Source organism: Mus caroli, chromosome 3 (assembly GCF_900094665.2).
Source record: "Mus caroli chromosome 3, CAROLI_EIJ_v1.1, whole genome shotgun sequence".
Lineage (NCBI taxonomy): Eukaryota > Metazoa > Chordata > Mammalia > Rodentia > Muridae > Mus > Mus caroli.
The window spans coordinates 72,956,378-72,972,171 of NC_034572.1; the positions used below are offsets into that span (position 1 = coordinate 72,956,378).

The 15,794-nt window shown below is 39.7% G+C and overlaps 1 protein-coding gene across 1 annotated transcript in view; it reads left to right on the forward strand.

Annotated features, from left to right (window-relative positions):
* Gask1b (golgi associated kinase 1B) overlaps positions 1-15,788 on the forward strand; it is a 56,262-nt gene extending 40,474 nt beyond the window's left edge. Inside the window, exons 4-5 of the mRNA XM_021158640.2 lie at positions 9,775-10,001; positions 14,510-15,788. Of these exons, the coding sequence (XP_021014299.1) occupies positions 9,775-10,001; positions 14,510-14,717 (435 nt within the window). The 3' untranslated portion in view covers positions 14,718-15,788. The remainder of the gene's footprint in view (positions 1-9,774; positions 10,002-14,509) is intronic.
* The last annotated feature ends 6 nt before the right edge of the window (positions 15,789-15,794 follow it).

Genomic DNA, 15,794 nt, shown 5'->3' on the forward strand with positions numbered 1-15,794 from the left:
ACTTTTGGGATAGCATTGGAAATGTAATTGAGGAAAATATGTAATAAAAATATTAAAAATTTAAAAAAAGAATCTAAAAAAAAAACAAAACAAAATCTCCTCTAATAGCTCTTTTGAAATAAGAAATTAATTGTTGTCAACCACAGTTATATTCCTGTGCCACAGAATAGTTCATTGTTCCTTCTACCAAGCTATAACCAAGCTATAACCCTGTGCTCATTAGTCATGTTATCTTATCATCCCTCCCAACCCTTGCCAGCGTCTGGAAAATGCTACTCTGCATACAGTTTCCATGACATCGACCCTTTAAGCTTCCACAGATGGGTGGGACACATGGGATTTGTCTTTCTGTGCTTGACTTATTTCATGCAATATAATGTTCTCCAGTTTTGTCCATGTTGCCCAAAATAACAGGATTTTCATCTCGTCTATAAATTATTCTCTATGTGTGACTCATGTTTTTAGTCTCCATTCATCTACATAGATGCATGTTATAATTTCATGGTTTGGTTGCCACATGGAATATGGCAGTGACCATGGGACATCTTGGATACACTGATTTTTTTTTTTTTTTTTTTTTAGAGTTGTACTGAGGAATAGGATCACTGTGTTATATGGAAGTAGAGCTTTGTATATGTTTTTGCACATATCTAGTGTTAATTCTCAGACACTTCTGTCTTTGACTTCTCTACACTAGGATGTTGGCTGAACTAGGTACTTGCTTTTGTATCGAGTAAAAGAGAGAAGTCAAAACCATGATATACATAATTGCATATTTTTTGTCATAACCAACTAAGTATTTCCTGGTCAATTCTAATTTTATAGTTAGCCAGAAGTGAAGAAATATTTGATCAGCTCTGTGCCTTTTAAAATTTATTTTCACAGTTTCCATGAACCTATCAGACAGTGCTGGGATTAATAATACACAATCAGAATGTTTCACTCGTAGGTTTAGTTATACTCAGGGTTGCAGTAGAGATGAGTTTAGGAAAGCCTGTTATTCTATACATAGTCATTTGAGAATCAAAGGCTGTTTAAAATGTTATATGAACTAGCTTCTGCCTTCTTTTCTATTATCATTGCACGATTCTGACACCCACTGACCCTGGAGGTTTGTAGTTGGACTTCTGGGTGAATCTGTTGTGAAGCAAATTAAAAACTGTGAACTCTCATTGGGACTGATGAATATCCATCTGCTCATTCTTCCAGGTATTCCCTCGGAACCACTGTAATGCATATAGTGTTATACATATACTTACATATATACTACTATATAGTTGTTTAAAATTTTTCCATAGTTCTTTATTGGTTACTGAGAAAAAAGAGAGAGGGTAAAGGGTTGACTTAGAGCTGGTTGATCCATTGTGAAAGCTAGGTAAAGACTCAGTTACTCTCATACTCTCCCAGCCATGTTAATGTTGCTGTTTTTAGACATCATTTACAAAAAGATTCGTGGAACTTCAAACACCATTAATGTGATGTGGTCAAATCAAATGGAATCTGGTCTGGGGCAATGGGTTTTGTAGGCTTTTAAAGGAACCAAGAGGTCAAAAGTATTTTCATAATACTGAGACTTGTTTTTTCCCCGTTTGCTATTTTCAGTGTACTAGTGTTTACACTGGGTAGTGAACTTGTTGATGCCTTAGCACAAGTCAAGGTAAGCAGCAGTCCACCAGGAATAGCTCCAGTCTGTGCTCCTCTGTACAGCCCAGGAAAACACAGAGTAAGTGCCAGGTTCTCTCAAGAATGACCTTGGAGAAGTGATACCTGTATTAAATGTCTGCCTATAAGTACATACTTTTAAAATACCTGAGTGACAAGATGAGAAGACTGTGTACAGCCACCTCCTGGGTTGCATCTCAAAGCTCAGTTGTGCTGAGACGTTAGTAAGACAATAGATAGGAAAACATGGAAGTCTGACTTCAGTACAGTGGTGAGTATTATTCATAGCATGGACACATGTGGACACAGTCTTCATTTTTTTCATTAACAGTGGTTAAGTATTCTTTCTAAGATAGGAAGTGCACTGGTAAGACATATGAAATTAGTCATGCTTAGTTAGCACAAGAAGCTGTAATATCTATGGTGGTAAGCCCATTGGCGTTACTAGCATGAGGCATCATGGCAAGTGCTGTGGAAATCAGCTCATTCCTTTTTGTGGCGTCTGAGTTATCCTCTTGGAGTTGTTCTCTTCATTGGTATGTAATGCCTAGGCCCATAGTAAACTCAATGCTGGTTTGGATTGTCTTAATGCTTAATACATCTATGATGGAATAAGCCTTGCAGCATTTTGGAAAAAAAAATAGCTGGTTATAAATCAGGCTTTAATGTCTAAGAAGCACAGAAATAAACCCATCTTAGAATGGGAGATCCTGTATATAGTGGATGGAAAAACAACTTTGAAAACAAGGCCAATTCAGAAAAAAAACCAAAATGTTTTCAAAGGCTAGCAAATAATCAATTTGTCAGAATTAGTTACTGTTTTAATTGAGTTTTATCAAGCCAATGAGTCTAGGCAGCTGTCAGATTTGTCTCTTCAACTCTAGCCATGATCAGAATCGTCTGAGCATCACCACCTAGTTTGTCTTTATTCTTGTCATTTTTCTTTTAATAAATTCACATTTATTGAGAAAAATAAAATTGGCAGGAATTCTTTGTAAATACTAAATATGAACAAACATCACTGCACAAAAGACCAGTTTTCAGCGGCATTGTTCCTTCAGATGTATACGAACAGGAGTTTTTGTTCTTTGTAATCCTAGTTTATGTTAGCTGAAATACTGCCTCATTTCATTTGAGGGATGTGTTTTAAGGAGATTCTTCTTAGATTAGGTATATTTCATTTCCAGTTTAAATTTCTTAATATAAATTCTTAAGGAAAACAATTAGGTTGTTTCATCCTCATTTTGTTTATTTTTTAATTTTAAAGACATTTCACTTATTTTAAGTACATGAGTGTTACCACCCATGTTCCTGGGACCCAGGGAGGATAGAAGAGGGCATTGGATCCCCTGAGACTGGAAGTGTATACTGTTGTAAGCCACAGTGTGGGTGCTGGGAATCAAACCTGAATCTTCTGGGGGAGCAACAGCCCTCTTAATCCCTGAGTCATCTCTCCAGGCCTGTCTTCCTGGGTTAGATTTCTCTACTTAATATAAATTGGGTCTACAAATCAGAACTTCACAGGATATAAAAATACTTGTCTTTTTCTGTTTGTTATTTTGAGTGCTTTTTAAAACTCATTGCAGGAAGGTGGGTGTGTCTCGGGCAGAGTTTATTTTTATGCAGCTCTGCTTGTTCAAATTATAGAAAGTGAATTTCTTTGCCTAAAAATAGACTGTTGGTTGCCTGGTGCCTTTATCCAGAGCCTGTCTGTGAGACAGTGAAGCTTTTAACATTGTATCCTAAATACATCACAGCACTGAACATCGAACAGAGAAATGACACCATGCCTTTCCTTGTGAATCTGTAATGTGGAAGAAACTAGAGATCCATCCTTGAATTGATGCACACTGTTAGCGATTTCAATGTGAAATTCTGGGGTGGAGGTGGATTAGAGCAGCCCACAGATGCAGGAACTTTGAGCCGGTGCTCCTTGTTAGATGTTAGACACAGAAGACCGTTGTTACATCTCTCATCATTCTTCAACTGCCCTGCTAGACATGGGTACATGCTTATTTGTTGTCATGGCAGCACAGGACACAAGTGAAATCCATGGCTTGCTTCATGATGTGACACAGTTCCCAAGCGGTATAGGTACAGGATGGGGGAGAACACATTCTTCCTCGCCCTCCCCCCTCCCCTTCCCCCTTCCCTCTCCTCCTCCCCTTCCCTCCCTCTCCTCCCCTCCCCCTCCGCTCCCCTCCTCTGCTTGTGGACGTTGTACATCGTGGTGCGGAGCCTAGTGCGCACCACGATGTACAACGTCCACAAGCAGCCTCCCTCCCTCTTCTCCCCTCCCCTCCCTCTCCTCCCCTCCCCTCCCTTCCCTTCCTGTCCCCTCCCCTCCCCTCCCCTCCCCTCCTCTCCTCTCCTCTCCTCTCCTCTCCTCTCTTTCCAGAAATTTGCTTTCTATGGTTCCCTGAAGAAGCTGTGCTTGCATTAACAAGCACCACGGATGCTGTGGTGTTTGTCCAAGATTTCTCTTCCCACCATGTGGTGTTATTTCCTTACTCATTAGATGGTAGGAACCAACTCTGATTCCATTTGTAGCACTGCAAATACACACAGGTTTATATCGGACAAACTCCCAGAGTGCATTTTCCCAGGTGAGTTTCTCTGACAACTAAATAAGCCCGAATGTTTTGTGTCTTCCCATGCCCGGAGTGCTGCCAGTGAATGTGATTCTGTGTCTCTTTGCCTTTTAAAATACTTAAGATAATTGTCGAAAGTAAGATCTATTTCCTACCAGTGTCTTTTACAAGCAAGTGAGATGTTCGATCAAATAATGGGAAGTCAGGAACTCTGCCAGGAAACTGCCAGCCAAGGAAAAGAATTTCCTTTTGAGATTTCCATTTCACCTGCCTGTTATGCTGATGGCATTATGGTAGATTTTCTACCAGATGCAGAATTCATGATCCATGGTTAGTGCAGTTAAACCCAAAGACAGATACTAGCCAAAAGTAAAGGACGGACATAGGGGCAGCTGGTGGCTTGCTCCTGACAGTACTTTTATAAGTTCCTCTCCTCTTGGCATACCTACCACTTTACTGTGCTCTCAGTACAAGGCAGTGCTTTGTTGAAGGTCTGTACATAGTCAAATTCAAATTGAGTTACAACATTTTGCAGAGTTGATTCATTAAGGGCTTTGCACTACAATGTGCTAGCCTTTGGGTAAATCATTGTGCAGAATTTCTGTTTATCTACATATATTTTCTTGAATATCAAGCTCCCTTCCTAAATTTGGTGTTTTCTTTCTAAAAAATGGCAGTTGTTTAATGTTTGAGCAAGGTGTGGTGGTACACACCTTTAATTTTAGCATTTGGGAGGCAAAAGTGGGTCTGTCTTCTATTCTGCAAGTTTCAGGACAGCCAGGTTCAAGTTATAGACAGACTCTGAACCAAATAGTTTGATTAAAGTCAGTAAGGATCTTAAGAGAGGAGGTGGGGAGGTAACTTTGCCGCTGGTACAGTGTTTGCTATGCAATTTTCATGAAAGTTTAGATTTGCATTTTTAGTGCCCATATAAAAGCATGGCAGTGGGTGTACATTTGTAACCCCAGAAAGGGGAATGTGGGTCAGAGATAGAGACTTATAAGCCAGCCAGCCTTGACCAATCAGGGACAGAAGGATCATCAGCCAGCCAGCCAGCCTAGATTAATTTATGAGCTCCAGGTTCACTGATAGTTTTTTGTCAAACACTAACGGGGGAGAGTGACAGGAAAAGACACTTGAAGTCAGTCTCTAGATTCTACATTCACCTACACATATGAATAAGTATACCTACATGCATATGTGCATACACAAGTTAACAAGCATATTTACCCCCTCCACAAAGAATATTAAGATATTGACTTATTAAACAAGAAATGCATACATGCACACCTATGTTCATGCAGACCAGTTAAGAATGAAGAAAGAAAAATCGGTGGATACCAATATGCAGGCTTATCCAATTTAGATGTTTTATGCCATAACATGTGGATGACATGAGTTCACTGTCCATGTTGGTGGGGATATCCTCATGATACTCTCCCTTTAGCTTCCCAGCATGCTTTGCTTCAGTTGTTATTCTTTTAATGATTTCCCCCAATGTCCTGCTCACTGTACTTCTGTTCTTCCAGTTCAATGTGAGAAAATGGCAAAGTTTTCAGATAAATCTATTTTCAGATTTTTCCCATGGGTATGGCGCTCTAACTTCTATTGACTTCGTACTCTCTTTGGGTCCAGCAGTGTATTCTACCTGTACTGTTCAGGATCTCCCAAGAACCCAGGCCACTTCAGACCAGTCCACCAAGGACTCAGGCCACTTCACCCCACTTCATACCAGTCCACAACACCAATGCAAACAGTGCCTGTTAGCACCATTAGAAATGCCCATAGCATTTTTGTAGAGCACTTTTGCCCACTGAGTGTAATGAAGTATATCTTCTCCAGCTCATGCCAACTGACTCTTTAAATTCGTCTTTTTTCCTTGCTATTCTGGCCTGAAGTTCTTTGTACTTCTGCTGAGACTCTTGTAATCAATACTAATTGCATGCAGAATCATTTAACATTTTATGCAAATGTGAGCAAATTCATGTTTTGCCTTGGATGGGAGACAGTACCTGAAAGATAAAATCAGCATGGATGAGAGCTTGGTGCTTTGACCACAGCTTACACTTCTGGATTAGAATCCTGAGTTCTATTCTTTGTGAGAAGAGGGGAGCCCAGAGGAGTCACCTGTCTCTTCCTCATAGCTCAGTGTCTTTATTTAATCCTGTTGGACACTGTCTGCAATTTGTTGTTTAATCATGTTACTTTGAAGGCAATGATGATATGAATAAACTAACCCAAGCCCCTTGATGTACCTAGTTTTGAACACAGACCTGGATAGGGTGTGGTTTTTGTCTAAAAAGGAGCTGGTTTTCTGCAGACATCTTAATGGTTCTTCAGAGCCACACAATGAGGCAGACGTTTCCTTGCTTTAGATGCAATAAGAGAACAGAAGTTACTTAGAAGATATATTTTTTTCCTACAGACAAAATGATTACTACCAAAGGAAAATGGAATTAAGGGAAAAAGCTTTTGAAGGAAATATATCTAAAAATATCTCCCATCTCTTTAAAAAAAATTGGCAGGAACACCTGGATTTTTCTGAGTGTAATTTTAGTTAGGTAAACATTGAAAAGATATATTTTTCTAAAAAAGGAAAGAGTGCTTTTATGGAAAATGATGGTTGGCAGTTCTCTTCAGCAGTAGATTGCTTTTGCAAAAAAAAAAAAAAAAGATTTTTTTCCTATATTGTAGAATAAGAAAGTATGAATTCAGGCAGGGCCAGTGACATGCTTGGGCCAGGCTGACAAAGGTGCCTTGTGCCAAGCCTGACGATGTGAGCTCTGTCTCTAGCACCCATATGGTGAAAGGATAGAGTCCACATCTGAAAGTTGTCCTTTGATCTCTAGGTGTGGAGGGTGTCCTGCACACACATACATAACACATGCATGCACCAAAAATTAAGTAAATTAATAAAATAATAAGAATTCAAACAAACAGTAATGGTGATTGGCATCATTATTGCTTACCTGAAGACATTTAGCCACAATAGGCTTCTTTGTAGGATGCCCACTTAAGAACAGAGACAGATTGGCACTGCAGGTACTTTTGCAATGCTTAAGTGTTTGCTTTAATGTGTGCACTGAACAAGCACATTAAAATATCATCTGGGGTTCACAGCTATGCGGGATGTGCTTTATTTGGCTTTAAAAATTGGTGAGCTATCTTGAAAGTACACAGAACTGTATTTGGCAAACACCTAAACCAGCTGACAAGCAGATAATGCTGACTTTTAGGGACTTTAAGGGATAAGGGTTATACCAACATCCTTAGTATATTGAATGGTAACTCAGAGAAAACTATGATAAAATTCTGAAAAATTTGGAGACTGATTTTATAGCTACATAAGCCATTATTATACAAGGGCAAAAATATAAGAATGTGCATGACTCTAGCCAGAGAGCAGCGGAACTGAATAAAACACGTTATCTGAGGCCTTGCCTGTACATGCCTCGGCATACATAGGCATACACTTGCACACGGCAATGTATTCACCAAGTACATGTTTGAATCTGAATAACATCAGTAGCCATTATTTCCCAGAAGAGGAACTAGTCATACATACCTATCATCAGCGGTGGTGTTGGTCAGACTTGCCCAGCACAGCAGGCTGTCAGAGAACTGGTGAAATCATCAGAATATCTCATGATTCAAAATTAGATTATAGAGAACATTTTAGAATACACTGTAGAAAACAGTCAGATGAGGGGGTAGCAATAAAAAAGATGTCCTCTGTCATTCTCTCCAGTTTCTAATTGCTCATGCTTTCATGAGGTTTAAAAATATCAACTATAAAATACAATTGTTACAGAGATGCTGACAGAGCTTAAATCCATGAGAGCTTATGATCAAACATGAATTCATTCAACATTCATGGCTTTTATTAGAGTTTGGATCATAATTCTCCCCTATGTTCTATCTCCTGTGTTAATGGCCCATGGCACTGCTGGGAGTTAGGTATTGGAATCTTTAAGAGGGACAGAGGTAGGTGGCTCTCTGAGTTTAAGACCAGCTTGGTCTACAGAGCAAGTTTCAGGATAGCAAGGGCTACACAGAGAATCCCTGTCTGAAGCAGCAGCGGCAACAACAACAAACCAAAATAAGACAAACAACAAAAAAAGAAATAAAAAAATAAGTTTGTCCTTAAGAGTTAAAATCTAAATGTTTATTCTAGTACAGTCAAAACTAAAAATGTTTCATTTCTTCATGAGTGTTAATCTAGTTGAACATGAACATATGATGGTGTCTATGAAAACTGACCTCTAGCCAGTTTAAGCTTGGCTCACAGTTTTGCAGACTGTAGTCCCTAGCTGGCTGCCCTCATAGAGTTTGTACTTATGGAAAGGCAGTGGTACAGGGAAGAGGAAGCTAAGAATCAAAGAAGAGCAATGAGGGTCTTCATCCCTTTCTGTGGCCTAAATGGATCACTTAAGACCACCTACTAAGTCTCATCTTTCAAGGTTTCTACCACTTCAACAGTGTAAGTCTGGGAACTAAATTTCTGCTCTATGAGCCTTTGGGGGAAGCATTTAGATCTAAAGTAAAGACTGTATGCCCTATTAAGTGTGTCTAACCTGTGGCACAAGGCCACATACATTTTAGGATAGCTGTGACTGTGGTCCAACATGTTTGCAAATAACAATGTCATGCTTCAGCGTCATAATCTTGGACACCCCTGCCTGTTAGGGCTGTGTACAGTATTTCATTAATCTTTCTACTAACTGCACAACATAAATAAGTCATAGCATACAGGTGACTAAACAGAGTCAGTGACATGAAGGAATCTATACTAGGTTGCGTAGCTATCAGGTGTAAGACCAGAGGTTTGAGTTTAGGTGACTAAATTCCTGAGTTCAAGTTTATTTCACTCTGATTATCGAATATTACTTTTTTCTTGATCAAAAGAAGTGACATTAAGCAATACTCTAGTCAACTTTGCAACTTTTTTCTAGTTCTTCCCACTTTAACAAACCCCAAGTCTTTATAACTTTGTCACATATTCAGAATCTAGTGATGTTTCATTGTTGGATCTCATACCTTCTGTAGAGTTCTATCTTATTTCAGGTTAGCTACTGCAATACTACAATCCAGCACAGTAGACTTTATAACCAGTAAAGTAGTAAGAATCTGTCGGGCCCAATCCCAGTAAGAAACCAAGAGCTAGTCCCTGGGTCTGTAGAAATACTATGCTGTCTTCTCCTTTCTGAAGAGTCAGAGATTCTGCTGGCCATCACATGTTTGCATGTGATTCTGTGGGCACTGTGGCTATCAAGGGTGGGGTCGCCTGAATTGGACGATCTGCTGTTAGCAGAAGCTGGAAATGCTTAGGACTCTGTGTGAGTCAGAGGGCTTTGAACTATGGACTTATTCTAACAGCTGCTTTTCATTAAAGCAGCCTGGCCTGCATGGATTCTGGCAGGTCAGCTGTTCAGAAAGCTCCCAATTCTTTGGAAATGTTCAGACTTTCCCAAGCTTTTGCTCAGCATCTTGGATTTTGTTCTCATTTCCATTTTTTTTTCAGATTTATAATCGCTTGGATACAAATTGCTGTGGATTCCGACCTCGAAAGGAAGATGCCTGTATACAGAATGGACTGCGGTCCAACTGTGAGGACCAAACTTCTGTGACTTTAGCTCACATTATCCAGAGGAAGAATGACCCAAGGCATTTGGTCTTCATCAACAATAAGGGCTTCTTTGATAGAAGTGAAGATAACTTAAACTTCAAGCTGTTAGAAGGCATCAGAGAGTAAGTTTTGTGTCTACTGTGGGAAGCCCATCTCACTCTCTAGACTGTTCTGAAATTCTCTGTGTAGCTCAGACTTTCCTGAAACACACTGTCATTCAAGCTGACCTCAAACTTACAGCTACCTTCCTGCTTCAGCTTTCAGAGGGCTCAGATGACAGGAAGGAGCTGTTACATCCCAAATGAAGAGTACATTTTCTAATACAGTGACATCTTGGAAGATCACATGTTTGTTAACAAACTAATGTTTTGTGAAGACTCACATCTTATGTTAGATATATTTAATTTCCAAAGAAACTCTAAGTGTGGGACTAGAGATTCCCAAGAAGAATAATAGCATCCCAAGGGCAGACACGTCTATGAGAAGTCCACAACACCTACACAGCTCTTTCCACAGTCTGCCTTCACTGCCAGGTTCAACTTTCATTGTGAAAACCCATGTGGGTGAGGTTGGACATGCGCAGGGCTGTCAGGAGCAGGATAATCAGGTGGCAGAGGCTTTCTTATGAGAGCACAGGATTGGACATGGCAGTAGAGATGTCTAAATCTGTAATAAACTATTTGGCATGTCAATGAAACTAATAGGCATGGCAGGATGTTGGATTCATGATTATCCCAAGTGACTGTTATGAATATAGTAGGAAGGTAGGGCACCAGATGACAGCTGGCCATTTAAACTGGGTAGGAGGGCTTTTGAGTACTCAGAAGTCTTGTTGGCAGACAGCCTGTGGGGCTGGATCTTGAAAACTACAAAGGAGGGGCTGCAGGAGGCTAGACAAAGAAGAGCTGTTGTACTCAAGATTGACCCAAAACTCAGAGATGACCCAAACCATTTGGGAGACATTTGGTAGGACTTAGAATGGATGCAGAGTAAAGAGGGAGGCAGCATGAAGCTAAAGGAGATAGTGCTATACTGGGGAAGTAAGAACATAGTAGGTCTCATGGCATTTGGGGATAGTGGAGACTCTGACAGATGGCTTCTGATGGGGGAGCAGGGGGAAGGGTGTTGGGGAGCCAGGAGGGACAGTGGGGAGAAGGACTCAGGTTTCTTTAAGGGACTAGCCATGGGAAGTTTGACCATGCTCCAGTAAGTATATGGGTAAAACAAATTGGATTTTTTTTTCATTTGCTTCTTCTATTTTTGGGGAGGCGGGGAAGTTCACAAGGGTGAGAAGGCAGAGCTGGAAGGACTGGGAAGTGAGTGTGATCCTGGTGTGTGATGTAAAATTCCCAACGAATCAATAAAAATACTATGTTGAAAAAAAAAACAAGTACAGCAGGACCTGGCTACAAAGCCTGATCAGTCCCACCTCAGTTATGGAAGTCATGAGTAAATCTCACAGCCAGTAGAGCCACCCTCATAATAACCCATGCTAGTTGGGAATACGATTCCCCAGGGAACTAGGTTCCATTGGAAGCTTAAGAGCCCACAAAATAGCCATAGCCACCCCCTAAGAGCCAAACACCTGGAAATAAGCCCAGTATGACTGAAGCAAATGGGAAAACTCAGCCCTTCCAAGCCTATCCTACTGTCTTTTTACTTTGTGGCAACTTGTGTTTGTGTCCTACAGAGATTACTCTTCCTGTCATGTGGCTCAGTGTGTTCCATATCTACATTTCAATCATTTCCCCTCAACCTTTGTACCTAGACAAAGTGGATTTTAGAAACTCTCAACACTTTCCTGTGGGTGTTGAGAGTGCCATGAGGGTTCCCCCCTCCCCCACGCCCCACCCCACATCCTTCCCTTGTTGGTGTGCTTTACAGCTCTGTGAATTGAAGGCAGAATACACTGGCACATTCTCTCTTTTAAATGCCTAAGCCAAGGAAAATTTATGCATAGGGAAATTGACATTCCTAAGACATCATTTACTAAATTGATATTACAGGGACTTTTCTTTGCATAATTGAGAGTGCCGAGGGCATGCATCTATCTATCTTAAACATTCACAGAACTATGAATACTTTTATTTATTCTTTCAAAGAAGATTAAACCTTAACTGCATTAAGGCGTATAATGTGTTTAAGGTTAAAACTTCTTTGACTATATAATTCATACATTAATAAGCAAGAGTGAAGTCTTTGTTAGGCTCAGAGTCACACATTGACTATTTCCCTTAACCAATGCAATGTAAGAACCCTTAGCAGAGTAATGGCTTGTTTTCTTTTATGAACAGGACTTCTAGTCACTGAAGAGACTGGAAGTTTTGATACTCTCATCTCATGTATTCTGCCTAAGCTCACTTGGCTGAAGGGCTATAGAATTAATAATTATGGATATTACTACATTATATAGTATAACATTAAGACATAGCCCACAAGACTGCACAGCATATGTTTTTAGGGGACTCAGAGCACACACTATGCGTTATTTAATTTCACACTCCTGAGATTCACTCTGTCCATCTCAGTAACCTTTGGTATCTAGCATCACCAGAATTCTTGACCCTGGGTCCCTAGTGTCTATATGTCCTAAGTATTGTCCCCAAGTGTGTCTTTAAATAAGTGCATGTTCTTGCCCTATAATTTTGAAGGTGCAACTACATTTATTTGATAGTTACTCTTGAACCCCAGCGATTATATGGTATAACACTTCTGTGAGCTAGAGGAGGCCAAGCTGAAAGTGTTGCAGAATATAACCTATGACTTAGATTAGACATGTTTTAAGACCTTATGGCACTATACATGCTAGACCCTGGCTCTAGTCTTCCTACATGAAAAAAAAAGCAAGTTCAATGAACTCTCAATGGTTCAGCCGGGTTCTTCTTAAGTGACCTCAGGGTGTCCAGTGAGATGTCATTGAGTATCCTTGCTCTAAAAGTTTAGTTTTGCTGAATTTATTTGAGAGCAACTGCCACCTTTCTGTTACTGTAAGTAATGTCTGAGGTGATTGTCTTACAAAGTGGGAAGATTTACTGAAGCTCACAGCTTTAGGAGTTTCAGGACATAGCCACCTGGCTCTGCTTCCTTGATCTTTTAGTGGTACTGTGTACACTGTGGTAGTACTAAATGCCACCATATTCCTGCTAGCCATTTCTTTCCCCGTAACCAATGCAGTGTCAATGCCAATAGCAGGATAATGGTCCGTTTTCCTTTATGAACAAGACTTTTATAGCCAAGGCTGGGGAGGTCCTTTTCACCGGTGATCAGCAGTTGAAAGAGAAAGAGGGAGGGGTGGAATCCTAGCATTTCTTTCAAGGCATGCCTCAATGACACCATCTTCCACTATGCCTTGCCTCCTAAAAGGACCACCATTCCCCATTTATAGTATCCCAAGGACTAAGTCTTTAATGCATGATATTTGGGAGACATTCAAGATATAAGTTAGAGCATCATTTAATACTCTACTCAGGAAAACACTGGCCTTGTGCCTATCCATATGACATGTTTATTGTTGTCCTTGCTTAGCTCATGCCGTGTTGGTGAGACATGGGTGCAAACTCCCTGGTCCTCTGGGCCTTACAACACCTCTCCCTCCTCTTCAGTGTTTCCTAATCCCCAGATGTGGGAGTTGTTTTGTAGCTGAATCCATGAGGCCTCAATTCTACACCAAGAATTACAGGCAACTAAAAATTGCTGAGAGCTAGAAAAAGTCTTATCCAAGGAAGAACACACCAAGTGGCTATCCAATCAATATTAAATTGTCAGCCCTAAAAGCATACATATAAGTAACAATATAAAGACCAATATATAGATCAGTATATAGAACAGTAGATATATAAGTATATATTTAAGAGTATATAGTCATGCAATAACAAATAATAAAAAAAGAGGCCACGAGTCAGAGAGATATCAAGGAGAGGTATATGGGAGGGTTTGGAGGGAGTAAAGGGCAGCGAGGAATGATGTAATTATATTATAATGTCAAACATAAAAGAAATAATTAAAAACTAAAAAGAAATCCCCAAATAACACTCTCCCCAAACAAAACCAAACACAAAGCAAAGCACAGACAATCACTCAAGTTCCAAAAGTATAATCTGAATCAGTGGGGATTCTTCCTCGAATTGAATTTTCTTTTTAAATAATTTTTCTTTTGTTCTATCAAAAGTCTGTAGTCATTGTACTTTAAACCGTAACTGCTGTTCAGAGAGGACACTTCGCTGAAACCACACACGTTTTGCTTCTCTCCATTTTCTTTCATCAAACTTCACCTTGTTACTGATGAGAGCAGACAAAAGGCTTTCTGTAGCTTAAGATGATGGAAAATACATCTTCAGACCTAATGTGATCTTAATTCTATGCCTCTATTTGCCAATCTTTAATGACCTTTAAATAAGAAATTAGGATGTCACGTTCAAAATGGACTAGGTAATTTGGTTCACTTGAAATACATTTTTCATGTATTTTTATTTTCATGAGAAGTGGCTGCTTGTCAGTGACAAAAACATTTTGGTTTTCTAGGTCTCATTTGATAGTGTGATTTATGAGATTAAGGAAGGCAGAGCAACCGGAGGGAGAAATAATATTTCTGAGCAATTGCTAAGAATGAAGTATTGTGTTGTCGTTTCAGGTTTCCTGAATCTGCAGTTTCTGTTTTGAAGAGCCAACACTTAAGGCAGAGGCTCCTTCAGTCTCTGTTCCTTGATCGGGTTTATTGGGAAAGTCAAGGAGGCAGGCAAGGCATTGAGAAGCTTATCGACGTGATAGAGCGGAGAGCCAGAATCCTTATCACCTACATCAACGCACATGGGGCTAGAGTATTACCTATGAATGAATGACAAATGGCTTTCTGCCTTGAGGGCTATACATGTGTCACATTTGGTTTTTCTTAAATAAAAGATATCAACCTTAAGTGTTTCTAGGAACAAGGCAGCATAGTTGAATACATGAAACTGACGCAGTTTATATCATGAACTGAGTTTAAAACGTTTGTAGAGTTTAGAGGTATACAGATTCAAGAAGTTTCAGAATAACATATTGCTTGCAGAATGCCTGTTGATATATTTTCCTAAGACTCTGGTATGTTTGTCTCAGCATTGTCATTGTGTAATGACCCAAATGATTATTCCTACTGATGTTTCAACCATTTTCATGTCATTTGATGGAACAGTATAAACCAGAGACACTGGCTCTTCTAATAAATCATTCCCATGCCATTTGACTGATCTGACCAACTGCTAGAAATGAGTTGATTAGCATTCTCTCATTGCTGATGGTTACAACAGCTTTTCCAACACTATCCAGAGGCAATTCTACATCACGAAGTTGAGGCATCTGATCTGCAAATACAGCAGTCTTGAAACACCTTCTAAGTAGACATGGTAGTAGATTCATTACAAATGACCAGTATATCTTCTAGAGTCTACGATAATCAGCTACCTCTGAACAACAAAATTCTCCTATCCTTCCCTTTTTAAGAATTTTATTGACAGCATAGACATTTCCATATATGACAATTGATGTATTCGATTTGCTGTCTCAATTTTGATCCAACTTATATCTTGTGGTTAGAAAACTAAAAAGTTATGAGGTATGTTGCTACCTGTTTGAAAATTTACTTGTAGAATCCCTTAATATTCTTATTGGTTGGTTGGCTTAAAAAAAAAAGTTAAGGTTTCACATAGTCCAGGCTGGCTTTGAACTCCTTATGCATCAGAGGTCTTGGTCTTCTGATGCTCTGTCTCCCAAGTGTTGGGATTACAGACAGAATATGACACCATGCCCCGTAGTGCTCAGGATCAAACTTGGGTCTTCTGTCATGTTAGAGAGACACTGTATGACTAAGCCCATAACCCCAGCCCACTTTTAATGAATACGTAACAATTCGTCATTTTATAAAGGATATACTGTAATTT